The sequence below is a fragment of the Equus przewalskii genome, chromosome 3 (assembly GCF_037783145.1).
Source record: "Equus przewalskii isolate Varuska chromosome 3, EquPr2, whole genome shotgun sequence".
Lineage (NCBI taxonomy): Eukaryota > Metazoa > Chordata > Mammalia > Perissodactyla > Equidae > Equus > Equus przewalskii.
Window position 1 is genome coordinate 38287271 of NC_091833.1, and position 27673 is coordinate 38314943.

The 27673-nt window shown below is 44.1% G+C and overlaps 2 protein-coding genes across 9 annotated transcripts in view; one reads left to right on the forward strand and one right to left on the reverse strand.

Moving 5' to 3' along the window:
- Positions 1–12419: 12419 nt before the first annotated feature.
- On the reverse strand, positions 12420–14779 carry LOC139082617 (serine/arginine repetitive matrix protein 1-like). The gene is made up of 2 exons (XM_070615316.1): positions 13331–14779; positions 12420–12688 (listed from the first exon to the last, which is right to left on the reverse strand). Exon 1 carries the CDS (start codon positions 14777–14779, stop codon positions 13466–13468), a length of 1314 nt encoding a protein of 437 aa, XP_070471417.1. The 3' UTR covers positions 12420–12688; positions 13331–13465.
- Positions 12798–27673, forward strand: part of PPP3CA (protein phosphatase 3 catalytic subunit alpha) — a 287898-nt gene continuing 273022 nt past the window's right edge. For 2 of the 8 annotated variants that reach the window (XM_008522335.2, XM_008522336.2), the window contains exon 1: positions 14840–15275. In XM_008522335.2, the coding sequence (XP_008520557.2) occupies positions 14855–15275 (421 nt within the window). In that variant the 5' untranslated portion in view covers positions 14840–14854. Of the gene's footprint in view, positions 13117–14839; positions 15685–24937; positions 25056–27673 lie in introns of those variants that run through there. The other 6 variants (XM_070614181.1, XM_070614175.1, XM_070614183.1 and 3 more) reach the window with 6 other exon arrangements.

Genomic DNA, 27673 nt, shown 5'->3' on the forward strand with positions numbered 1-27673 from the left:
TTTTTTAATTATCAGAATACCATGGGAGGTATTATTGTTCACATTTTTCAGATTAAGAAGTTGAGACTCACAAATGTTAAATAACCTGCCTAAGGTCATATATCCAAAAGATATCTGCCCAAGGACATAGCCAGTAAGTGTCAGAGTCCAAGTTCACGTCAGGTGGTTCAGCTCCGTAGACCGTACACTGGACAGGAAATGGAGTGGCATGGGAAAGACTTGAACCTCCCCAGCTGGCTTTACTGTCACAAGACCTGAACTTATGCCATAAGCCCATCACCTATGGCCTGTAGAAACCCAGAGCAAGCTACTTAACCATTCTGAGCCTTGGCTTCCTCATTTCTAAAGCAGAAAACTGGAGATGTTGTTGGAGCCCCTCCCAGCACCCACTTGCCATCCGGAGCTCCCTTGCCCCGTCGGCTGAGTGTTGACTGACAAGGGCCTCTTCTCCAGAGAGTTGCCCCAGAGTGTCGGTCAAAGAGGAATCCTTGTCTGTCCCGGGAGGTCTTGGCCATGCTTGATGGGCACAGTGGGACAGCCCCTTGCATCCAGCAGGCCAGCTCTGCAGTGCGGTTGGCGCTCAGGGCTTTCAGTGGGATTAGACTGAAGCTAATGACCAGCTGAGACCTCTTTCCAGCTGAGTTTTTATTTCCTGTCCTGTTCTGCTTTCCTCACTCCTGCTTCTCCTGAGGGTGCTTTTTCAACAAATTATTTGAAAAGAATCTCCATCTCGGGCTTTGCTTTTAGATAACCTAAGACAAAAACATCCCCTCAAACAGTATAAGAATAAAATGAAATAAATATATAGGAGACATTTTATTACCTGTAGAATACTATAAAAGTTTGATATTAATACGATGCAGAATTATAAAACAAGTAAAGTTCATGATTTTTATTCCTTTTCCCTTGAATATCAAACTACCACTTTTTAAGTACCTAGTACACTTGTATTCTCTCTTCTCTCTCACATGTCAAAACAAGAAATTAGTGATTGCTTTTATATAGGCTCAGTCTCCTCGTCAATCACAGTGTTGTGGTCTTAAGGTCATGAGGTGTTAAAGAGTATGAAAAGGAAAAACCAGGTTTGGCCAGCTTGCCTTGGACATAGTGGTTTAGTCCGGGTGAACATATTTTGCTAATCTAGAGGTATTTAATGCTTTTGCTTGAGTACCTCCTAAAATAATTTTGGAAAATTTTATTTCTCAGTTGTTAACTGAAGTTTTATATTAAACACGATTGTAAGTTCTAGCAAATTATATATTGTATTTGTGTGTTAAATATTTTTCATCAAAACATTAGACTGGCAAATTTTTTTTTTTTTAGTTGAGGAAGATTGGCCCTGAGCTAACATATCTTGCCAATCTTTCTCTTTTTGCTTGAGGAAGATTCACCCTGAGTTAACATTTACGCCAATCTTCCTCTATTTGGTATGTGGGCCACGGTTACAGCCTGGCCACTGAGGAATGGTGTAGGTCCACGCCTGGGATCCAAACCTAGGCCACCAAAGCAGAGCACATCGAACTTAACCACTGGGCCATGGGGCCAGCCCCAGGAGTGGCAAATTTAACTTATTTAATTTAGAGAAAAGATATCTGCCAAAGAACTTAGTTGGCAAAGCCAGTTGTTAATGGTGAAACCAATACTCTAAATTAGGTGAGGAAAAAAAATACCTGACTTTGTTTTTCAACCACAATAAACGTGTAAATATGCATCCAACTGTCATCTCACTTCTGAACTCTAAGATGCATAAGTAGTACGTGGTTTTCGGGAGGTGGACAACGTCGCAGGAGCCGCTTCCACCTGGTGAGAAAGGTCCCGTCCTCTCCAGTGTCTTCACTGCTGCCTGTCTGGCTTCACCGTCCTGTGGTGCTCCCTGAGTGTCACTTCCCAGAGAGTTTCTTTGTTTGCCCCCTAGACGTTCTCACACCTTGGGTTAATGCACCCTACTGATTTCAGATGAGTGAGGGGAAGGCGAGAGTGTCTGCGAAGAGAGATGTGGGAAATGAGGAGTGGCAGGTCGCAGGAGATTCTCTGACAGACCAGTCTTAAGGAAGAGCGTGACTTTGAAGATCTGGAAACAGTCCTCTGAAAAGGGTTTCTAACCACTAACATCCGGAAAGCCTCCTCACACCTCCACGGCTAAGCGTTTCACCACCTCAGCCTCTGGGGCGCCCCACGTCCAGCCAGAGGCCTGGAGGTGATGGGTCTCTACTGGTCTCTAGTTAGGAACCTTCTACCCAGGATCCCCCGCAGGCAGAGCCCACAGCTGAGGAAATCTGTTACTCTTAGTTTCCCCTTGTTATTTATTTCTGTTTGGTTGCATGCAACTGAACTTCAACCGAACTCCAGCGCAAAATTGGAATAAACGATAAGATTATATTGTGGTCTTAGGGACCCCAAGGGCCATCGTGCAGCTGAGCCTCAGGAACATAGTGAAATGGGGAAATGGAATATTAGCTGTCTCTCTTCTTTCATCTCTGCATGTCTGATTCGTATTTCTCTCTCTCTTTCTGTGGAAACTCTTTCTCTGCTTTCTTGATCTATAGGGTAGACTAACACGGCTGCTCAAAATGCCTTAGTATAAATTTGACCTGTCTTCCAGAGAAAGACTGAATCCAGTTCTCCACAGAAAGGAATCTGATGGGGGAAGATGACATCATGTTCCCAATCTTGATCCATGGAACTTTGGCCCCTTGATTCATGTGGAACCCTGGGGATGAGTCAGGCTTGAAAGACAAACAGCTAGCACACACCCAGTGCCTTCCAAGGCCAGGCAGAGGACCTGGCCACAAACACCCAGGACAGATCTCAGTTCTGAGCTGAGTCGATGTATTTCTTGTCTTAGGAATATTTTTGCATTAGTCTCTTCATAAAAGGACTAAATGCTATATTCTAAGACTTGAGAATTTCATACAACAGAAGGGACATAATCTGGGGATTGGAAATGGGGCAGGAGAGAGGCTGTCCGCCCGTGGAATCACATCATGCTTACTCCTAGGCTGCTGAGTCCTTTGTGGAGGCGGGAGAAGGAAACGATGTGAAGTGACATGAGAAGAGGTATGCCTATTTTTTGAAACTGCCTCCCTTTGGTGAGGTGATTTGGTTGTTTCCCTTGCACCGTCCCTCTCTCCCAGTGGTGTTCAATCCTGACTGGCGGTGCGCACCATATCCTTTCCAGACCTTTTCCATTTCCATGCATGGCAGCTCCCAGTGTGTTTCCACCCGCATCTCTGTCCAAGTGCTGGCCTCAGACTCCCATGGCCTTTGCCTGAGTGGGGAGAGAGCCGGAAGTGCCCAGGAACATACGTCTCTACCAGTGACTGCTGGCTGAAGACACTCAGCTCCCTAGAGGTGTGGCGTACAGGTCTGCAGATGTCCCCTGCAGGATTCAGCCAAAGTCACCACCCCTGGCTCTTTGCTTGACCTCTCACCCTTGCTCAGCTTCCTTCCCTTCCTCGTCACTTGCCCCACCTTCCTTTGGTTTTCCCTTGGAATACTCTTTAATAAATCACTTTTATATGAATCTTCATTTCAGGGTCTACATCTGAGGACCCCAACTTTAGATAATTGAGTATCCATTAGAATTACCTGGGAAGTTGGTGTATTTGGGAGAACAGAAATTCTTCATTCAGGCCATTAGTGAGAAGAGCAAAGTGAATTTCTACCCTAGAGAATGAAGTCAGAAACTTTATCTTCTAATGAATACATGAGGTGTTCCTATGTGATGTGTTGTGTGTGTATGTGCGTGCACACACATGTGAGAGAAAGACAGAGAGACACGGATGCATAGAGAGACATTCATTCATGATACTCAGAATAACTGCTCACCTTGAATTAGAAGAAAAATATACATTATAGATATCAGTTAGGGTTTGAAACAGTACCAGTAGGAGAAAAATATATAAATATACATCTATCTATATATCTTTATGTGTCGGTACATGTGTGTAAAGAGATTTGTCTAAGGAAGTGGCTCACAAAATTGTAGGCTGTTGAGTCTGAAATCTGTAGGACAGACTCCTGGCTGGCTGGCAACTCGGGCAAGAGCTGATGCTGCACTTTTGAAGTAGAATTCCTCTTTCTCCAGAAAACCTCAGTCTTTACTCTTCAGGCCTTCAACTGATTGGATGCGGCCCATCTACATTATTGAGGTGAATCTCCTTACTTAAAGTCAATTGGTTGTAGATCTTAACCACATCTACAGAATACCTTCACAGCAACAACTAGACTAGTGTTTGGTTAAATAACTGGGTATTATAGCCTAGTAAGGTTGACACAAAAGACTACCCATCACACTATAGGCCTGACAAAGTAAGAAGAGGAAAAGTGTGTTTTGCTGTGTCAAAATAGTACCAAAACATGGCTTTCACAGAACTGCTTGGTATTTCTGCAGTATAATAAGTTTGCATATTGTGAAGCTTGTCACATTAACTTCCTAGCTAGGCAGAGACTCACAAAAATAAACTATATATGCATTGTATCTACACATAGGTATATTCGTTTTTCCAGGTAATCTGCTCACATCTTTGCAAATTAGAAAAGAACAGTGCTTCTAGCTTAGCTAAGACACATTAAAAGGGCGTTTTTTTCCAGTCCGGTTTGCGTAATATTAATAAGCATCAACCATTGCCCCACACTGCCCATCTCCAGAGGCACCAGAGTGCTGAGAGTGAGGGGGCCAAGGCTTGGCCTAAGAGAGAGCCAGCAAGACTCCAAGCAGCAGTAGCAATGCGAGGAATCGGGTGAAGGACCGCAAGACCCAGGGAAGTCATCGTAACATCCAAAGTGGCCCAAGTGGAGCGTATTGGCTTCGGTCCAGTGGAGGCTGTGCGAGAGGGATGGAAGGAGAGGTTCAAGACAAGGAGATCAGGAGCCACAGTCATGCAGGAGGATCTCTGCAGGTAAGACAGAAATAAGACACATGCCCTAGTCACTGGGTGTCGAACAGTCGCATGGAAGTCCCACAGGGTTAGATGGGTTACTTAGAAATCTAATTGGCATTACTGTCCTTCATAAATATTTGGTCTCTCTCTAATTTTGGACATGTGGGAGGATCTGTCCCTCTTGAAATGAGGTGTGGCCAACTGAGGAGTCCGGCCAATGCGATGTGAGTGTGGTCTTTCATGAGGATGACTTCCAGGCAGCAGTGCTTCATTGCTGGAGCTTGGCTCTCGAGGGCTCCCCTTCCCAGCTGGTGATGGTGAGAGCATGCGCTGAAGTGGGTGCTGTCTGCTCGTCTGATTGAAGGAGGCTGGAACGCTGGGTCAGCACACGGGGAACCGCTGCCCCGCAGGGTGGCCGAGACCTGCACAGGACTTCAAACTTTGTTCAGCTCCTGAGATGTCTCTACTTTTCCTGCAGCATAGCCTATAACCTACCTGCCTGATGGTGACTTGGAAACAATTAAATAGCTCCAAAATTTACCAAGACTCCCTAGTCTCTCTGTCTCCACTCACACTGTTTTGCTCCTTTTTTAATGTTTGGCATTGGGTGTGCTACAGAAAAACTGGAACGGGCAAGGATGGGAGTGTATTGTTGTTATTTTTTGGATGAAGAAAAGGATTTCTATAAGGACCAGAAAGTGTCAACTTTCGAAAACCTACCTAGGGCACGGAGGAACCATCTTAGCTGCTCTTTTTGTGTTCTGTGTGATTTAGTGAGCAGTCTTCGGGTTGTAAGGAATGTAACTCTTAAACCAGCTCTACAAAACAGGGTGTATTGTAAGGATATTGAGGGGTCCCATAAATCCAGGAAAAAGTCAAACAACCATGTCTTAGGAAGGACAAAAAGGAAAACAGATTTAGGAATCTCTTTCAGGCTGGCCCTGTGGCCGAGTGGTTAAGTTTGCGCGCTCCCCTTCGGCGGCCCAGGGTTTCACTGGTTTGGATCCTGGGTGCGGACCTAGCACTGGTCATCAGGCCACACTGAGGCGACATCCCACATGCCATAACTAGAAGGACCTACAACTAGAATATACAACGATGTACTGGGGGGCCTTAGGGAGAAGAAGAAGGAAAAAAACCATGAAGATTGGTAACAGATGTTAGCTCAGGGCCTATCTTTAAAAATATGGAATCTCTCTCTGTCTTCTCTCTTCTTGTTTCACCCCTGCTAAATCTGACCTGTGGTCCCTCTGGCTTGAATGGCTTCATCTGCTTACTCACCTTGCACGTGAATCCTTTGCTAGTGTCCATCTCAGTCCCAGACTGCAAGACCTTTCAGTCAAACAATACCACCAACTTTCCTCTGAATTTTTAAGGCAAGTTCTTCCCAGAGGGTACCAGATTAGCCTAGTTAACTTTCGCAAATTAGGTCAGGGAGGTTAAAGGTCAGCAGGCCTTAGGTGTCCTCTAGTTAGATGGTCGCCCTCCTGGGCCAATCCTCTGTGATGGCAGCAGTTGAATCTGTGAGCTGATGATCACTCAGCAGTTGCTGCGGCTGGGCATTTTATCTAAAACAGGGCTGTGGGCAGGACAGGCACTCTAAAGCACATCTAGCACAATTTCCATGACTGTCTTGATTTCTTTGGGCTGGGCGTCAGGGACACCCTGAAAAAAAGAAGGAAATTCTTTTGAGGGACTGCTTCTAAACAACCATAACTCAATCCCTGCCCACTTCTTCCCTAAAAATTGCTAATGTCTGGCCTAACTTACCACCAGGGAGTAACTTAGATGTCACAAACAATAGAACTCTTTGTGTGTTTGGAGAGCAAGGAGCTATGAGTCATCCCTGCCCGCCCCTGGATTTACTCCGTGAGGGAGGTGAGAGACACACCTCATGCTCAACCTGCGCTCCTGAACTCCCATTCCGCTTCCCATCCTGAAGGCCTGCGTCAACTCCCTTTACTCTATGAAAGTGGATTTCGTAACTTAAAAAAATTTAAGCATGAATTTTAATTTTTTCCTAAAATGCTTTGAATTGTTTCTTTCTTCCCTCCTACCCAGTTGTATTGAGATATAATTGGCATATTGCATAAGTTGAAGGTGTACAGCGAGATTTGATATTTGTATATATCGCAGAATGTTTATCACAATAAGATTAATTAACATCCATCAGCTCACATTAGGACTTTTAAGATTTACTGTCTTAGTACCTTTCAAATATACAATACAGTGTTATTAAGCCCAGTTACCATGCTGTACTTTAGATCCCCAGAGCTCATGTATCTTCTAACTGGAAGTTTGTATTTCTTGACCACCGTCACCTAATTCCCTGACTTCCCACCCCCTTGAAATGTTTATTTCAGCTATTGAGAAAATCAGAAAAACTAAGGTGGCTAGCATTGTAGGCAAATACTCCTTCTTTAGACAAACATTTATTAAGCACCTAGCTGTGCTAGGCATACTATAGGCACTGAAAATTCAAATGGAAACAAGACAAAGTCCCTGCTTGTAAGGATCATAACATCCAGTTGCGAGAAGACAGATAAACACGTCACACCCATAGCACACCCACACGTGTAACGTCAATAATTACACACACGAACAAGGAGCTAAGTCAGTATAAATGGGCAGAAAACGATGAGGTGCTATCTTAGGTAGGTATAAAGACTGCTTTGTTAAGATCACCAGTGATCTTTCATCAAAACCAATAGCCGATTCTCAGTTGTCATTTTACTCAACCCACCAGCATTGTTGACACAACCTCAGAGACACACCTTTCTCCCCCAGAAGCTGCCCCTTTCAGTCAGCTTTGCTGGTCCCTGCTCTTCTCCCTACCCTCTAACTGAAGTCAAGTACTACTACTAAGATGCCATGACTCCCAGCATTACACATCACCAGGCTGGCTCTCTCCTCTCGAGTCCGGACTCACATATCCAACTATGTACATGCCATCTCCACTTTATGCATGATATCCATCTCAAAGTTAACATGTCTAAAACTAGTTTTAGGTCTTCTCCACAGGATATGCTCTCCATTTCCAAAGTTCCTTTTCTTAGGAAGTGGTAACTCCATCTTCCATTGCTCAGACCTAAAACCTTGGAGTTTTTGGTTTCTCTTTTTTATTTTCCCACAGTTTCTATCCAAACCATGGGCAAATCTGTTAGTTCTACTTTTAAAATATATTTGGAATCAGATACTTCTCACCACTTCTTTCTAAACGCTGTAATCCAAACCACTTTACCTCTAGCCTGGATTATGACACTAGTCTCTTATGTGGTCTTCCCATTTCTACCCCTGTTCCCTTCCCACCACTACAGCCAGAGTCAGTTCTTACAGAGTGACCATTTTCTTTAAGCTTAAATCATATCATATCACTTTCCTAATAAAATACCTCTCATTTCAGCAGAACAACATTCAGAATCTTTTCTATGGTCTACAGGGCCCTGTATGATCTGACCTTACTTCATCTCTCTGACCTCATCTTGTACCACTCTTTCTAGTTCACTGTACTCCAGCTATACTGGTCTCCTTTGACAATTAGAAATGTCAAACAGACTCTTACTTCAGGGCCTTTGCACATGCTGTTCCTTTAACCTGAAACTCTCTGTTTCTAGATAGCTGCATAGATATTGCCCTCACTTCATTCGAATCTCTGTTGAAATATCACCTTCTCAGAGAGGTCTCCCCTAACCCATCTGTGTACGACAACGAGTAGCCTCCCTTTGCCCCTCGCTCCTTCCAGTGCCCTTACCACTGAACTTTATTTTTATGCTTATCACTCAGTCCACCTGACACATCATGTGTATGTGAGCAATTGCTTTTGATCGTTCCTTTTTAACATCTGTCTCTCCTCTCTAGAATGTAAGGTTTATGAGGGGAGAGACTTTGTTTTTTTCATGCTATATTCCCAGTATATGTATATGTGTAGGTGTTCAATAAATGTCTGTTGAATACACGCTTTCCAATAACCATGAATACTAGCAAAACAAAACCTCACTAGTTATAAGTAAATGGAAAGATGGCTAGTCTGAGTGAAAGATTCTTTTCTAATTGAAGAACAAATACTTGCGAACTCATGGATTTTCAATCAATAATGGGCAAAACTTACTTCCAGTAAAGTTAAATTTCTGCTAGCTTTGATGAGAGAAACTCATTTCTAATTACTGTATTGATTCTGTATACGCAAATGTGCTTTTAAAGGACTTGACAAACTTTCTCCTAAATTGCTTGGCCAGGTCTGCTACAATTTGGTAGTCCTTTTAGTTTGATTACTAAGCCTTTTGCTATTGTTGTTGAAGTTGACTCAAAGGACTTCAAATGTAAATTTCAGCTCATTTCAGATCAGATATTCTGAAATTCTGAGTTCAGAGAAGCCAAAATACATAAAATTTTACAGCATGAATATTTCTTGGATGTTCAATAGCACATAGATAGCTATGTTAAATGTAAACATTTATGACTTGGCACCATTAATCTATTCACAATTTTAAAATTAATAATAAAATTAGAATATAGGAGAAAGGGCTAAGATTTCTCTCCTGCGTGTGTATATATATGTATAAGTATATGTTATTATTAATATGCATGTTAGTAATATTGAAATGTCCCTGAGAGCAGGGACTGTGGTACTTGGCCTAGTAATGGATGCCAATACATTTTTAAATTTTAAATTTAAATTTTAAAATGCACTCAGCAAAATCTGTTGAGCACCTACTCTGTGACCAGAACTGTGATATGAGATGAAGATACAAATACAAATAAAACAATACAAATATATGTTTATTAAGTTGAAATGAATAATGATCACACATAGTCTTGCCAAATTTTTTGTAAAACATATCCTCTCCATATTAGACAGAGTATACAATTACATGAGGTATAGTTTGGTCCCTGATGGAAAAAAATTAAATTTATTTCTGAATACATTTGGTATAACAATTTTTCATGTTCTTTGAGAAATAACTTTTCTAAATGAGTAAAATTGCCTCCTGAAAAAAACAAGACTCAATAACATTTCAAGAGCAATCCAAAAAGATAAACAACAAAAAGCTGCCTTGGAATGCATGCCTCAGGAGAGCCAAACCCAGACGCTCTTATTCAACTCTTAATGTCAAAATGATAGTCAATTCATCCAGGAACCAAAGGAAGGCCAAAATTTTAAAAGAGGTTCTTCTCAAAACAGGATATAAAATACAATATCTTCATTTTTTTTCTTAAAAAAAAAAGCCTCTGGATATAGCAGAGCACCAATAGCAAGCTAAAATATCGTTCATGTACTATGATTTGCACCAATGGAGGTGAGCTGTGACTTGGAACGTCTGAATGCATAGATAATTCCAAATCCTCAATATTTTCTCTTTCTTTCCACATATTTATTTTCCTAATTAGTTTTGGTGAAATGAATAGTAAAATTAGTTTGCTTTCTCCAATAGCGAGAAGAAGTAGCACCTTAAACCTAAATGTTTGCAAAGATAATATATGTACAATTCTTGTAAGACAAGACTTTGAGATCCTTGAATGAAGGGACTAGATCTCTGAATCCTTTACTCTATACATTATGCACCATTTAGCACAGTACCTTGCACAGGTGTTCAAAACACAACTGGTAAATGAATAATTCATTTACCAAAAGACCAAAATTTGATGCTCATGTATTAAAAGAAATATTTTTAATCTTCTGGAAGTTCTGTTATATAACAGATATACAGTAATTCTGGATTTTACTTTTTGAACGAATATAATAAATAACTTCTGTGTATTAATTTGGTAATACTAACTACCCTAGCAAACATATCCCCAAATTTCAATGCAGCAACACAATAAAAGTTGATTTCTTCTTTGTGTAAAGTCTAATGCAGATTTTCCTAGTAGGTAGGCAGCATTCATCTATGTGGTAATTCAGACACTCAGCTCTTTCCATTTGGGGTTATGCCTTTCCCTGGGTCCTAGAAACCTCTGCATTCAGCTAAAGGCTAGGCGCCCATGGGCTGGTGAACGTACATTTGATGCTTAACTGCCTTGGCTCGAATGTGATGAAACACTTAAGCCCATTGACCAGAACTAGTCACAAGGACCTACTTAGATGCAAGCAGGGGCAGGCCAGGCAACGGAATTCCTTCCTGGGCAGATGCTTCCCAGAGAGAAGTATACTAAGAAAGGAGAAATACATTTTTTTAGTACAGCAAGTTGTTTCTTGCCAAGATTTTTTTGTCTTTTCTCTTTTCGTGTTCTTCAGAAGCAGAGGATATTGTTAATGTCAGCATTCAGGAATTGCAGTAACTTCTTGAAAATGTAAATTCCAGGTGTAAGGTAATCTTATGGAAGTGGTAATATAATCAAGGACTACGTGGGCAGTCTAACAGGATAAAAAAAAACGGCAGTAGCAGATAGCAGGACATCTGAAAAAATCTCAATAAGAAAGATGATTTGGCTATTGCAGTACGCCAGGTATGTGGACTTGGTTAGTCCCAGGGTTGAATTTTGTTTAAGATGTGCCTGTGCTGCAATTGTATGGAACCACACGCATGCCTAACAGGTACCTGGTGATAATTAGATGACTTGTAAAGTGATTATGATTCATGACTTTTTTCCCACACATACCTCAGCTAGGAGGTGCCCTAGACTTGTAGCGGACTGAAGGGTGTGCCTCAAAGGTGTGCCTTTATTTCCTATCTGTATCATAAAACTTTTCTATGGTGCTGACATTTTAAGCCTTCTGATCTTGGTTCAAAGATGTTTTTCCTAAACCTGAAAAGTGAGTCCAAATAACGGTGGGAACTGCATCTCTGTTTGCGACATGTGGGAGAGAACATTGCGGCCTTGGAAGTGAGCATCCCTGAACAGGGTTTCCTCTCTTGCCTCAAGCAGGCTCTCTTCTTCACCCACAGGTCTTGGCATCCTTGCCTCCCTCTGTGCCATCTGGCCAGGGACCAACTTCCCAAATCTGCCTTAGCAACTAGCCCTGCTGTGCTCAGGAGGCTGTTTTCAACAAGCTCTTCTTGAGGCGAAACAGCAGTCTCTCAGAGCTCAAATTTTACGACAGTTCTACTGGACTCTAGGCTTTATTCAGGGCAAGGACCATTTAAAAATACGACCCCCGGCTCCCGGACAAATTATCTACCATAGTGTCTGGCATATAAAAGGAGCACAATCCATATTTATTAAACGTACTGTCTGCCTAATTACCACACACTATCCTGGGGTTGCAAGCTGGGCAGCAAAATCTTGGAGCCAGAGGCACACACCCCGCATGGTCTCCTTTTGCTAGGAGCCCTCCACAGAGGCTCACCTGCCTTCCAGTGTGAACTCCTATTCTTTGCAGGCCACACTGTTCAAGCCACACTCCAGCGCCATCAGTTAATTCCTAAACCTTATTTCCAAGTGTTAATTTTAATCTAATCCCTGTCCCCAAAACACTTCTGGCTCCATCTCCTAGCTCCCTAAGTCTTTCATTAGGCCTTTTACTGGGCTCATGGTCCAATCCAGAAAACAGGAAAAACCTGATATTGAAGGAATTTGGAAATAAAACAGGAAGGATGAAGGGTGAGAAATTTATTCAGCTCTCTCCATTATTCCCAAAGAGGCTCCAACCTCCTGGCTCGTCCTTGGCGTTGCGGTTAGTCTGCGAGGGTCTGTGCGGAGGTGACCTTCTGGCAGAGGGGGAGACCTGCTCCTCATTCCGTGGCGCGGCAGGCAGGTCAGAGAGGAGATCTGGGCTACTGTCACTCTGTGGCCTCCCGCATCCCGCATTCTTTCCTTTGGTCTCCTTCCAACGCGAGTGCCGATCCACCGTGGGCTTCGAGGCCCTGCAGGCATCGGGAGCACCAAGTGGGTGTCGGGTGATTGGAAGCAGTGGGGAAGGGAGATGTGGTGTCACCAGTCCCGACCAGTGGCTGCGTGAGCGCGTGTGAACAGGGAAAAGGCGCCCCTCTCCGGCGTTTCTCCCGCCCTCTCATTTCTCCCTGGAGACCGGCAGGGCTGCCCCGGGTGACTCAGAGCTGCCCGGGGTGGCTTGGATGCCTGTCCCCATCCTCCTTGGAGAGCCTGCTTCCACGTCCCCTAGCGCCCCGCACACCCGCCACGTCCCCGGCCCTCGGCGCTCGAGGGCGGCCCCCTCCTCGGAAGGTGTGGGTGCATGGGTGGGAAACATTAATAACCACCACACCGCCCACAAAAAAGCCCCAACAGCAAAAACCACCGTACACTCATCACAGGCAGAGCCCGTCTCCCCAAGGTAAGCTGTTTATTCGTCGCCGATTTGGCGATGCCCCCAGGACAGCTGCGGCAGCGACAGCCGCGGTGCGGCGGCCCGAGCCCCTCGCGCTCTTCCTTCCCCCGCCCTCCCTCGGCCGCTCGCCCCACCCCTTCCCTTCTCCCCGCCTCCTCCCTTCGTGCCCTCTCGCGGGCCACGCACACACCCGGGACACCCTTGGCACCGGGCTACTCACACTGCGGCTGAGCCGGGCTGGCCTGGCACGGCTGCCAGCGCGGCCGGGGTGTGTGCGCGGGGCAGGGGCGGAAGCCCAGTGGGTTGGGGTGGAGCCCCTCTCCTCCCAGCGCGACCCCCCGCCCATTCTCCTTCCCTAATCCCAGCCTTGCAGCCACACTGACACCTGAGCGGGGACCGGGCGGGGGAGGAGCAAGCCCTCCCGACTGGCCGCGGAGAAAACAGATCGCGGGGCGGGGACGGCGCGGCAGGGGGCGGGGCGAGCGGGGAGGCCGTGAGTGACGCGCGCCCCAGCCAACGAGCGCCCGCAGCTCCGACGTCGGGGCGGGAGCGGGTGGGCTCCGCGGGGAGGAGGCGGCGGCCGGGGCGCGGGAGGCGGGGGCCGGCAGGAGGAAGGGGCGGAGGCGGCGGCGGAGGCGGGCGCGGTGGCGGCGGCGGCGGGGAGGTTGTGCCGGGACTGTCTGCCGAGCTCCGCGGCTGTGCCTGTGAGTGAAGGCGCGCGGGCGGCGGAGGGGAGCGTGGCGAGCGCGGAGCGGGACGTCTCCGGCGGCTGCGGACGGCGGCGCTCGGTGTGGGGAAGCAGCGGCGGCGGCGGCAGCGGCGGCCGCCTTTCCGCCGCCGGGGACGCCGAGGCGCGGCTGGTGGCACTGACATCGCGGCCCTGCCTCTCCTCGCTCGCCCCCGGCCCGCCCCATGTGATCGGCTTTAATCCCGGCAGTGTGCGCGCGTGGGGCTCCATTCCGCGGTGCCCGGTCTCCGCGCCAGGGTGGGTGCTCGGTTGCGCTCCTCCTCCCCATCCCCCTTCCCCCAAGAATAAAAGAAGAAGCGAGAGGCGTGCTCGGAAAATAAATAAATAACCACCACACGCGCGCAGCCCGGAGCGGAGTCGGCGGGGCTGGCGGCGGCGGCGCGCGCGGAGAAGGCAGCAACTTTCCAGCCGCTCGGCGCGGAGCTCCCGGCGAGCGGCGTGCAGCGCGGCGGCGCGGAGGGTCTGGCCCGCCGGTCCGGTCGGGGTGTGCAGTCGGACGGACGAGCAGCGCGTCGCTGTGCTCCGGCGGCTGGAGATGTCCGAGCCCAAGGCAATTGACCCCAAGTTGTCGACGACCGACAGGGTGGTGAAAGGTAAGCTGCGCGCCGCGGCGCCCGGGGGCCGTGCCGCAGCTCCCGGCGGCTCGCGCCCTTCCCCCGCCCCGGCTTCTGCTCCGGCCGCCGACCTTCTAGGATATTGTGCAACCCTGGAGCCCCTCCCACGCGCGCCCTGCCCCCACGCCACCCACCCGGCCCGCGGGGGGCATTTTTGCGGACGGGGGCGTCGCTTGGCAAATGGCTGAGCCGCGGGGAGGCGGCGGCGGGGGTGGCGGCGGCGGGAGGGGGCGCCCGGGGGTGGTTGCTGGCAGGGTGTAGCTGCTGTGACAGAAATAGGAAGTGGGTGGCTGCTGCAGGCTTGCATGGGATCGGGTTTATGGTTTTTTTTTGCAGAGGGAGGGGTGATTTATGGCTTTTAAAAAATTAATGTGGCATTTTTATGTGGCCGTGGCTCTCCGCCGGCCGCCTCGCTCGGGCAGGGCCCCCTCCGCGCCCCCTCCCCCTCGCCCGCGCCCTGGAAGGGCCTGCACAGCGCTCGCGAGAGCGCGGGGGAGCGCGGGGGAGCGGGGCGGGGGAGGGGGCGACCGGGGCACCGCCCCCGCCTGGGATTCCCCCGCGGGCCCTGGCCGCGCGCCCCGGCGCCCCCGGTGCCCCCGCCGGCCCGTCAGGCGCTTGCCAGGTCCGCGTGGAGCACACCTCCCGGGGTGACCTCGCCCGCGCGCCCCCTCCCTGCTCCGGGACCCCCTTGTCCACGGGCTGGTGGATTCCTGAGGCTGGCCCTCCTCCCCTGCCCGGGGATCGCAGACCCCTGGCGGGGATGGCTCTGGGGTTTCTGGTGAAGAGAAGCCGGGATGCGTGGGGTGAGCAACGGAACAGGCAGTGTCGCGCGGTGGGCGTCCGCCGTCCTCGTTGTTTTCTGTGTGGAGTGGGGGAGGAACCGTGCTACGAATCCTGGAAGGACGAGACAGCAGAGCAGATCATCCAGGATTAAGTAGTATTCCTCATTCCTGGGTCAGGACTCCAGAGCAAAGCAGGGACGGGCTTGGGCTAGGCGCGGAGCTGGCCTCTGAAATTGGAAAGAGAGAGAGAGAGAGTGTGTGTGTTGTATGTAGAACAGAGATAGGATCTAATGTGGCCAGAGCATGCAACTAGAGCGCAAGGCAATAAAGTCATTTGCACCATGAGCACTTAGTGAAGTAACCCAGCAGCCTAAAGACTAGGATGCATAAGTTCTTCTGGGGCTTTGGAACTATTCATCGCTCCATTCAGGTTTGCTCAGTTTTTAAAGTAATACGTGTGTTCGTTCGTGGTGATGGGAGAAATTGTGTTCTCATTTTTAAGAAACAGAATAAATATCTTCTTTTGTGTTGGTTATATTAGAACCATTCCTGGTTCAGTGCAGTATTCATACACCTAAGAAAATAGGAAATACCTCTGCAAATATGACTTGAAATAGGACTACGGATGCACAGTTATTCTTTCTGCAGGCGTGGATCCTCATGTCAACAGTCAGTTCACATTCATTCAGCAGAACTATGTTTTGTATTAAGGGCTTTTTGTTGACGTTTTCAAAAATTAAGACTCTGCTGAAATAGAGACCAACAAGTCTCTCTCTAGTGTGTGCTGTTTAGGTGTAACTCCAGTCTGTATGTTACGACCACCTGTTTTCAAAACAATTAATGTAAAGCTTACAATTCAAATGATAGCAGTAAACGTGTCTGCAGTTAAATAAAAAACAGTCTTGTGCACATAAGGTCATGTTCCTTATTTTAAATCACAAGTGTGGATTCTTAATGTAAATGTAAAATTGTCATCAAGCGAAGAATGTAAAAATAATTGTTCGTACGTTCTGGCTAGGTGTCTTTACTAGTTAATGTGAAAGAGCCCATTCAACCATTCCATGGCCATTTCATCTTGCTTTCTTCCAATGCAATATTATAAATATTATTATAAATGGCTTTTCATTATAAGGGTACCTATCCACCCATAATTCCACAAATCTGGTTTGCATATTTTTGCAGAACTGATTTGCAAGTGTGGGTAATATACTCAAAATAGGAAAAATTAAGTATGTATTTGTTTTGATACGGATCTTGATGTGAAATTTTAAATGTGAAATTTTGTTTATAGAAAAAAGTTTTGTTGCTGAATCCTGATTCTAAGATGGACACACTCTTCCTATTTCTCCTATGCTTTCTTATAGACTTTATGTTGTTGGCTTTTTAAAATACTGGATTAAACATTTTGTCACACATATGAGTTTTACGATTATTTGAGATAATTTTGATTATCAGTCTTCTATGAAATAGCACTTCCCTTTGAATATGAGTAGGAAGTACAGATATACTGAATGGAAAAGAGAATACCAAATGATTTTTCATTTTTACGAGAATTAGATAATACATAGTTCACAAAAACATGACTTTACGCTAAATTTTGTTAGAACTTCTTGTCAGCGGTCTGAAATTGACTTATTCTTTAATGCAGTAAAGGGTATCTTTGGCGAAACTTATGAGCTTTTTAAGCTTTCTCTCTTTTCACAGTGTACAGATAGTAGTATTTGCTTACGTACAGAAGTGAGAAATATTTTGGATCATCATCACCATGGCATGCCATGGCGTTTGTTCAGAGTCATCTTCATTAGTGTGACCTGGCTTTTGTTGTTTAACAAATTGCTTTTTACAAATAAAGCTGTGCTTGTGGTTTTGTTTGCAGTAGTATGATGATGTGTTGGCTTTCTTGGTTTGTACTTCCAGAATGCAACTTTAGAAAGGTGGATTGAGTTTGTTTCAACTCATTCTGCAATTTTTCAGGTTTGCAGCATCTTCTGGAGTGTGTTCAGACTCCCTAATCAGTTTTCTAAACCTTAAAAATGAAAGGGAATGGCAGCATTGAGGATGAAAAGCATTCATTTACCTCAGGAAAAAGTTACTTCATTTAGCAAAATTGGTGCTGTTTCTTTTTGACTGTTCTTGGATAAAAACAATGGAAAGTGTAAAAATTCAGAGAAAATGTCTTGGTAATGCCATTTGTTGGAAATCAGAATAATTTGATCCATTTACTGTTTCACATTTTCTTTTAAAGCGACATTGCATAACTGTAAGGCAAAAGACGGAGTGTGATAAATGGAGGAATAACTGTTCCCCCTCGACATAGTCGGGTTTTTCCCTGCAGTGGTGCTCCGCAGGCCTCGTTCCAAACTTTGGCCTCTCTTCCTTTCTTCTTGCCTGTGTCTGCCTTGAACCCCTCGTCTGGTCTGGCCCTAAAATTGCCTCCTGGCTGTGGAGCTGTGCTGTGACCGTGAAATACGTGGAGGAGATTGAACTGTGTGATGAGTGCCTTGTTGTGTTATGTCTCTTGCCTTTCCTTTTGTTCGCGTCTCCAGGTGTTTTGTAAGGGGCCTTCTGCCTTAATCCAAGCTGATTTTAATGGTAGAAATTCCAGATGCCACGGCAGGTGGTTTTGAGGGATAAACTCCTGGGAGGAGTTTTGGGGAATTTCTCAAAAACTCTAGGTAGGGAACTCCAGTGCTGTGTGTCATATTGCTTTTGGATGCAGCGAATGCAAAAAAGGAGTTGTCTTTCTCTGTATTGTCAGCTTATATACTATTCTGTAGACACAGTGCGTGTAGGGAAGTTCTGAAAACATATCTAAGATCGTATAAGCAAGAAGATGGTAGCTAAGTAAAATATTAAGTAAACAAGGATTTAAGCCAGCAGGGTTTCTAGTTGAGTGAAATTGGCAATACTACTTAAAAAGAAAACAAAAATATGCTACATCAGTGAAGTGTTGTGTTTGGATCTTGAAATGGAGTATTAAATAATGCCATTTCTTTGTGGTGTGTCAAGAAGAGCTCATTGTGAATTTATTTTACTGACGTTTGTTACTGTTGGTCGAGTTATTCCATGTATCTGGTTTTCCATTTGAGTATAATAAAACCTCATTAATTCAGTGTCATTAATTGAAACCTACTGTGATTAAACATCAGTGCTTGGTGCTGAAGTTTACATCAGCACTGGATGTGGAGAAAGGGCTCTGCTAATCTAAGTTTTAGTACTATAAACAGCACCATTTGAGCATATATAGTGTGCTTAAGAGAACAAATTCTTTTCAGGACTTCGTGAACGACATGCAAATTAATGCTGTTACTTACAAATTAGATTGATCTGTTCATTAATATTTCCTTTCAGGATTTCTACTGTAAGATATAACACAAGAGCATTGTTTTCAGAACATTCTGTAAACTTAAGGCTTAAAGCAACAATTGAGACTGGGATTCAGAGAAATTCCAGTGATTCCAAAATGCCATTAATTAGAAGAATTAACATTTACAAAATAGTAGTTTTTGAGGAACTGTGGGGAAGAACCTCTACTTTAAACGAGTAATTCGTTGTAAGACGTCTGGTTAAAATGTGAAAAAAGTAACACCTTAGAATCTAGTTAAAAGTTTACTCCAAGATTTGTTTATATTAGTTTAAAAATATGCCTTTTTAAAATATGTTTCTTTATGACCTGTCTTTATTGTAATTTTAGAGATATGAAATATGACTTTGATAAACTGTACATTTGTAACTTTCATAATTGGTCTCTTGTGCTTTTCCTTATATTTTTTGTGTCAGCTATGTGTAAAGTTGAAACTAATTATGAAACCAAATAAAGAATCCATTTAGAGTGACCTCATTGGTAAACAACATTTTTCTAGACATCCTCTCCTTTTAGCAAATCCAGTTAAATTACCATTTTGAAAGTTTTGTGAAACTATTGCACACCTCCAGAATTATAAAGAATGATGATGATTCATGATATGAAACTTTGATAAATACTAAAAAAAAATTTTGTCAGTTTTTTCAGCAACTTTTTGGTGTAGCATTCTCGATATTCAAGAGAGACAGAGTGATATTTTGAATTCCACCTTTCTTAATTCCACTGTTACCTATTACAGTGTCACTGGCTACTTTCCCCATACATAAAAGGGTAATCGTTGCACTCACTACTTGAGAACCAGAGGATCATTAAATGGGATTTGAGAGCCCGAGTGGTCATACTTGGTCTTCTTGCTTGGGCATGACAATTCAGTCAGTGCTGACATGGAATTACAAATGACAACGTGTTAGTGTATTCTCAGGGTCACTCAAGAGTAGTCAGAACCATTAATATTGAAATCCATAAATATCTTGGGTTGACAACAGTAGTTTATGGTGACGCTTACTTTATGGTTGAAGAAATGGAGAGAGAATAGATAGAACGGCCGGTAAGTGTCAGCAAATTCTTTCCTTTAGCAAAGGTGCTCTTCTCTCTTGAAAATCTGTTTGAAACTGTCACTTCTTTTCCTATATTTAAGATAATCACATTTTGTTTTGAATTTTGCTTTACTGAATTACTAGCTATATAAAATAGCTTTATTAGGAGAAGCTTTTATGTCTCTGTATTTAGCAGAAATATAAAGTCTCATGATAAATGTTACAATCTGGTTTGATCTTGGCATGAGGTTCCTAACAGAAAACTGTTAAATGCTGTTTTCTATTCAGGTAAATACATGCACAGAAATAGAAATAAGACAGTCTCCTGCTGAGGAGCTTTATTTACTTTTATTTTGAAGGGTGTTATGGTAAGTCTCTTTGGACTCATACTGTTGCTCTGGTTTGAGGGTTCCATTAATTTCTAGAGGCAGCTCAAGTGAAAATGGCAGCCACTGCTGCTTCAGTGTTCCACTTCTTTTTTAAGGACAATCATCAGGTGGGAATGATATAGCCACTGAAACAGAATTTCAGTCTGTAAACTAAGGCTTCAGTAGTCTGAACATTTTCAGCATTTTCAACCCATTTTATTTAGCACTATTTCCATCTCATGAATTCATCAAGCTGTGTTCATTGATAAACCATCAATTTTATTTCATGTAAGAAGTGAAATAAAAAATTTCCTGTTTCTCTGGGGTTAGGTGTTCTGAATAATGGCTTAATCAGAGGGACTATCAGCTTGTGGGCCTAGACTATTGCTGCGATCTCAACTCTGTTTCACATAAATGTGCACTCAGGTAGGTGAAGCCTTGGATGTTAACAAAATGCAAACCCTGACTGAGGAAGCAGGAATCGTTTATTCAAATACTGCATTTTTGGAATTAGATGGATCCTTTTGGAGACCATCCTAAAGAGGAATAGAACTTTGTTTTTCTTTTTTTATTCCCATAATCCATGCTTTTGCCTCACAGCAAGGGATATTACAAGTCTCCTTTAAAAAGATGGTCTGTCTGACTTTCTGTGAACTTCTGCTGCTTGCAACTGGAGATTCTGTGCATGTCTGCAAAGGAGGTGAGCAGGCAAGTCGACGTCAGAGATTTATGTTAGCAGCTGCTCCACATTGTGATGGACCGCCTTAAAATGTTTGTCAACTTCAGGTACTTTCTACAGTTATGAGACCAGAATAATGATGGTTGATGTTTAAAGAGTTTTATTCATACGGAGCTAAACTGAGAAAACATTCCCGTCAGCTCCGAGATTCTAAGACTTAAAGAGTCTCTATATAGCCCCAGTTTTTTTTTTTTTTTTTTTTTGAGAGGAGCTACTACTGATTTAAAATGTTCAGTTGTCTCTCTGTAGAATTAGAATGTTTTAGAAATTCTAGTGTGTCAGTGTGTAAACTGTGTCTCCCAGGTGGCTGCATATACTTGGAAGTTACATAAAATTATTTGTTAACATGTGTCTTCAAAGTTTTAGTTTGAATAATTTGGTCATTGAGCTAATGGTGCCTAACTTAATGCCTTGATTGTTATGCACTGAATAAATTCTTATGAATGATTGAGGCATTGCAAAGTTCTCATGTGCCTCAAACAATAAATGGAAACAAGTTACATGTTTATTTTGAGTACATTATGTTAAGTTCCGATTCTTTGTAAATGGTTCTGTGTGGTGACTGACTGGTGAATTGAAACGCTTTCTTCTTCAGCCGTATCAGGGAGTTGAGTATGAGAAGCAGGCATTAATAAGGTGACACAATTAGATTGAGGGCAGTTTTGTCGTTTGGTCATTTGGACTGGCTTTTTGTCAGTCCTTTTCAACTTAGCATATTAGCTTGAACTTGAAAGCTTTCTTTGTTTTTGTTGCATTTCTCCTTAGGCTGGTCAGTTTTTGACAAGTGAAAAAAGATATGTTAATCATTCAGTGTTTGATTTATGGGGTGATTTATATATTTTAATTATTGTCCAGACTTGGACTTGAAGAGAAAATGGCCTGGCAAATTTCATGAAAACCAAACCAAACCCTCTTCCTTTGTTTACATCTCAATTTATCATTTTCTGTAATGCTTTTGTAATCCAGAAATGCAGCCTTCTCCGACATAACCTCCTGCCCTCCTCTGGGCCCCACAACGTCATTGGATGCCCTCCTGTGGGTGGACATCTGGGCTGTGACAAGTTAAAAAAGAAGTGGCAGCAACTCTGCTGACTCCTTGTATTCGCTAAGTGGGCTTTAAGCCATCCACTGACATTGTTTTTAAACATCTTGTAGGCTATGCCATTTTATCAAATTAAATTAAAAGCACTATGTGTTCTCTTAAAATGACAGAACCTGAGTTGGGACTTTAAGTTTGTGTTGTTGCGCTTTTTGCTTTTTACAAAGGAATTAAAAATTTTTTTATTATTAAGCCTGGCCTTGTTGGTCTGTTTTGCATATTCAGTGCTAATAAAGTATGCACATACCTCTCTGTGTGGGTCTGATTATTGGCATGATAAGAGTTCTTATCATTTAATTCTCCTCATTTAAGCTTCATTTCAATTGTCGCCTCCCCTGGGACCCACATCTCCTGAAACCCTCACCTGGAGTAAAGGGACTCAGCCTCTTGGTTCCCACAGAGGACGTCTGGAACAGAGCATCTTCTGTGATGATTTCTTTACCTGTCTGCCCCTCCTCCCCGGAAGTGGAGAGCCCAGGAGAGGGGGCTGTCTCCATTTACCTTTTATCTTTAGTCCTAGCACAGTGTCTGCTAAGGAATAGGCATTTGATGCATGGTTGTTGAAAGCATGAAATTAGAGATAAAAGATAAGAGGAATTTATATTTCTAAATTATAGAGTTCTTTTTCTCTTAGGAAGTTTGGTGGATCTTATATCATGGGCAGCTTGCAAACATCTGATGAGTTTCTGGATCTTTAGGTGCCAGTCCTATAGAAGGTTTTTCACATGAGTTTTTGAAATACTCTGTTTCATTAACTGGGATCATATGCTTTTTGCCCAGAAAGCCAGCCTGTGGAAGCGTAACTGGAGGAGTGGCTCCCTTACCCCGAGGTGCTTGGTTCTCAGTGGCTCTTTGTCAGTTACAGGGCATACAGGTAGGCAGTGGTTTCTTCCTCAGGAGGGCTGGTGATGATGCCAGGCTGGGATACAACGTTGTGACAAGCATCTGGGAGGCCCAGATTTGACTTCACAGTTATATTGCTTGCTTAGAGAAATGCACAAATGCAAATGAATACATTTAGGAATCAGAGCAGAGATGTAAAACAGGCCACAGGCCCCAATCAGAAATGTCTGTGTGATACTGAAAAAAAATCTTCAGGCTTATCGCATGAGTACAGGCTGCTTGTGAGTCCGCTCTCTTGATGGCATGTCTGTGTGGTGAATGTTTTTAGGAAAACTCGGCTCTGGGATCCACTGCACCAGGGGGCAGTGCAGTGAGGCACCTGCTCTCCTCCCGCTTCTTAGAGAGGACCGTTGCACCTGCCCTCGCCCAGACTTGGTCATGTGGCTCCCCATTACAGCAAGCTGACCAGGGCTCTCCAAGCTCTGGTTAATGGGCCAGGATTTCATCTGTCCCACTAGTGCAGAGGTACTTTCCTTTCAAGGAGTGTAAGACTGGGGAAACTGTAGTTTCCCACAGAAGAGCTCATCGTTGTCGACTCCTACCACTTAGCCTTCAGCAGCCAGGAGGGAACCTCTCTGTTGCCCCCACCTCTGGTCAGAGTTCTACCTGAGTGCTCTGTCTCATTCCATGTGCATTTCTGGAAATGGATGTGGAAAATTTGGAGTTTGTTAAAAAAAGAAAGGTCCTCTCCTGAGTGATTAAAGGACATAAAATCATGACAGGATCTGAGAGATTATTCAGTCTGAATAAGAAAAGGTTGAGTGGTGATTTAACTGTAGATTTCAAATATTAAAGAGTCTCTATCTACGGTGGGTCCCGCTCAGATGTTCGCAACTATCAGCTGAGTAAGAGAAAATGCTATTTGAACGCATCAGGGATTTAGCTGACTTTTTTTTTTTTAACCATTCAAGGGCATTTAACATGGGCATGGATTACGGGGATATTTTGAACGGAGAGAATAAGTGATTCTCATTTATTTGGGTTATTAAATGTGATCTAAATCTAAAATTAGGTAATTTTGAAGTTGGAAGAAACTTTGGAAATCTGACTTCCCATGTGGCCAGAGCCAGTGCTCTGATGCTGTCCTGGGGAGAGGGGCTGGGAGGCATGGGGAACCTTTCATCTGTTACCCTTGCTCGTGTCTGAGGCTGAGCAAAACAAACAAATCGGACTCTCAGAATTGAGGGTGCATCAGACATCTAGCTCAGGCCATCCCCAGCGTGGAGCGCCCTGTCCATTCTCCCTGGTGGATGATGATCCCACCGCTGTGTGAACACATCGCGTGAGGAGGAGCTCCTTGCTTCCTAAGACCTCCTGCTCTATCCTCACCATTTCTGCTTGCCAGAATGTTTCCTTAGGTTTGACCTCAATGTTCACATCCATTGTTCCTAGTATTGCCCTATAGAGGTCTGTAAAATGAGCCTTATCTGTCTTCCACAAGAGAGCTTATTAGATATTAAAAAGAGCTTTCATGTAAGTCTTCTAGCTATTCCCCACGTGGCATGGTGTCTGGGTCCTTCTGCATCCTAGTATCCTTCCTTGAAAACCGTGTTGGGTTGTCAGGGTCTCTTGAAGATGGAGAAGTGAGCAAAGGTTCATCCCTGTGAAACCATGGAGCCTCCAGCACCTTGGGCTTGGTGGTGTCCGTATTCTGCCTTGTCCTTCTGTGTCTTCACGCTAACCTTTAAACTTGCTGGAGCGCAGGTCCTTCACTGGCTTGCCCAGTCCAGAATCCCTCCCACTGGCTTGCCCCGTCCAGAATCCCTCCCACTGGCTTGCCCCGTCCAGAATCCCTCCCACTGGCTTGCCCCGTCCAGAATCCCTCCCATGGTGTCACTTGGCTGGATGAGGACTGCGCTGTGTTGGTGCTTACTCCTCATGCCCTTCCTATTGAAATCCCCTCCGATTGTGTCTTCTCCCAGTCCCCCTACAGCTCTAAGGCGTCAAATACCTAATTGACTCTATCAGTAGGAGCTTTTCAGAAAACCTGGATGGCAGATGAAGTTTAATTGACTTTCTAGAGGTGTTGCTTTCATTTTGCTTGCTTTTATTGGTAATACAAGCAAGTAATAAAGACAGCATAATAGCATGACACCATGATGATGGCAGTGGGGTCATTGAGGACCAGCCAAGTCCCTTGTTTACTTTTCAAATCCCATCACAAAGGCAACTCAGAAGGCACCCCACTTGACCAGAGCCCAACCTGCCTCCTCTGCCTGCTCTTACCTGGCTCCTAGTCTTTGGAGGTTGATGATAAACAACTCTTAAGGCCATTGAATGTGGCTAACCCAGTGAGTTCCATTGTAATTTGATAACTAGTTTAAGTTTCACTGAGGCCTAAAAGAGGCCAGTGACTTCCAACTATGGTGTCACAACACATTTCTGTGTTACACTCAGCTGTGAAGTATTAACAGCCACTGATAGCAACCTTCAGAAGTTTGCAAATGACTTATTTAAAAATATCTGTATATAAAGTAGGGTGGATTCAAGTTCCACACTAAAATGTTGCTTTTGCTTGCGTTCTGATGTGTTTTCTCGTGCAGGTGAGGAAGGGGTGAAGCTGAGCTTTCATGGCGGGTGTTTGGCATAGCTTGCAGTCTTCTCGATCATGCAGTCTTCTCGATCATACCCATAGACCTTTTCATCACAGTGAAAATTATGCATTCTTGTAATCTGTGGCAGTGTTTGCTTTATTTCTGTGAACGTTTTTGGGGATAGTTTGTTAGAATCTGGATTCACTCGTGCTAGTGTTTTGTGCGAGTGAATGTCATGTCATGTGCGTCTTGAAAGAAAAACAGGCCTGTGACTAGGGAGTTTGCCTTTGCCAGCCAGATCTTTGGGTTCAGTAGATCTTGAGACGTACAGCGTGGCACCTCTGGGGAGATTTCAAAGTATGTCATGTCTGAAATTCCATGATTAGTTATTTATTTACGATAAGATGACCTTTAATGTAAGTTTCAAAAGTAACTGATCTTTCAAAAATAATTTAGGGAATTGACTAAATTTTTTTACCTTTGGGTGATACTGAATCCAGGAAAAATCCTGTATTTCAGGAGCCTTTTTGAGAGTGAACTTTCACGTCTCTTTTTAAACCGTATCCCATGCTTCTTGTAAGTATCACTCAGTTTTCCATACTGCTGCTCTGAAGTGTGATGTAATTGTGATTTCCCAGTCGGTAAACAGATTAACTAATCCATTATTGAGTTTAGAATGGTTGTTGAAAAAATATTCTTTCCTTTACTTACCAAACCATCCATCCTTCCATCCTGTCCATGTATGCATCAAAGTTTTAGTGCCCTCTTTTGCCTGGCTCTGTGCTGTGTTCTCGAGGCTTAATATAAAGTAGGCAATCTCTGAAGGTTACTGTCCAATGTGGGGGGTGGGGGGGTGGGTGGAGAAGCAGATCACAATATAAGTTGTAATTATTTTAATGGCAGAAGATGCAACATGCTATGGAGTACAGAAAAGGGAATAATTAACTGTCTTCATAGACTGTACTTTGATTTTCTTGGCAAAAGCAAACGGAACCACTATTAATCTTCTCTGTGTGTAGTATATATAGGCAGATCGTTAGGACATGGGCTTATTTTTAAATGAAGATGGCATAAAGGGTGCTGCAAAAGGAGTGATGATACCAGTGACACCTGGAATTCTCTAGCTGTTGTAGCTCATCTGCCCGCAAGGTGTATGAAGCAGGATCCTGGGCTGTTGAAGCTGGAAAAAGCCTTAGAAATCAACTAAACTGTCTTCCAAAAAAAAAGACCTTCCTGTTAAATGGTTAGTAAGCCTCCCCTGACCCCTCCAAATTTTTCCAGTGATGGGTAGGCAGCATCAGAGTGTGAAAAGAATATTGGTTTACAGTTTGACAAACCTGCATTTAAATCCTGCTTTCCTTGTGTGCCAGCTGTGTGTCCATGGGGAAGTCAGGTAACTACACTGAATCCAATTTTTCTTACTGAAAAGTGGAAACGATAACACTAATTTTGCAAGGTGGTTGTAACATAAGGGGAATTGTATGTGAAATGCTTGCCCTGTGCCTGCTGGAAAAGAGCCCTCCATACATGTTAGTTATTGTTCTTTTTATTGTTGGACAGCTCCTTTGAAAGCGAAGCTTTCTGCATCTAGCAGTAACCTGCATTAAAATTCACACTTCCTTACTTTCTACCCACTGTCAAATCCATTGTAGTCTGGGGACCTCTGCCACCTCTCTGAGACATTTTGGCAAAGGTCAGCAATGACTGTCCAGTTGCTGGCTTCTGTGATATTTGACATGATGAGCTGTCTCTTCTTGAAATGTCCTTATTGGCTTTCATGGATTTCCTCTTGCCTCTGACTTGTTTTCCAGCTCCTTTTGACTGAATCCTAAATCCTGATGTTGCTTTATCCCTTTACAAGTTCTTCCAGGCAATTTCATCTGCTTACTCTCAGAGGATTGACTACTGATTATAGGCAGATGACTAACAACATGTGTATTTGCAACCTAGTCTTTTCTCTGGAGCTTTCTCTCAACCCTATTTATAGGATTTGCTGTGGATGGCTGTGGTGAAAATAAAGTGGGGTACTTGTTGCTCAGTGTTTCCTGCTGGGTGATGTTACCTCCATCCATCCAGTTAATTAAACCTGTCATTCAGCTCAGGTCTTTTAGATTCCTCACGGAGTGCTGAAGTAGCCCCAACATTAGCCTTTTTGCTTTCAAACGTGTCCTCTCTCATCCATTAATTTTCCCACATTGTCAGCAGAGTGATCATTTTAAAATGAACATCTGATTATGCTAATCCTGTGTCTGGTGATTGATCTTTTTCTTACTAATTTCTAGGAACTCTTTATATATTATGGAATTTGCCCCTTATTGCATGAATTTCAAAAGTGTGTATAGCATATGTCACATTGTACTGACTTTGTTTTAAGT

Bases quoted from the DNA above. Each gene is read 5' to 3' on its own strand.
- LOC139082617 (XM_070615316.1), bottom strand. From the start codon at position 14,779: ATGCAAGCCTGCAGCAGCCACCCACTTCCTATTTCTGTCACAGCAGCT.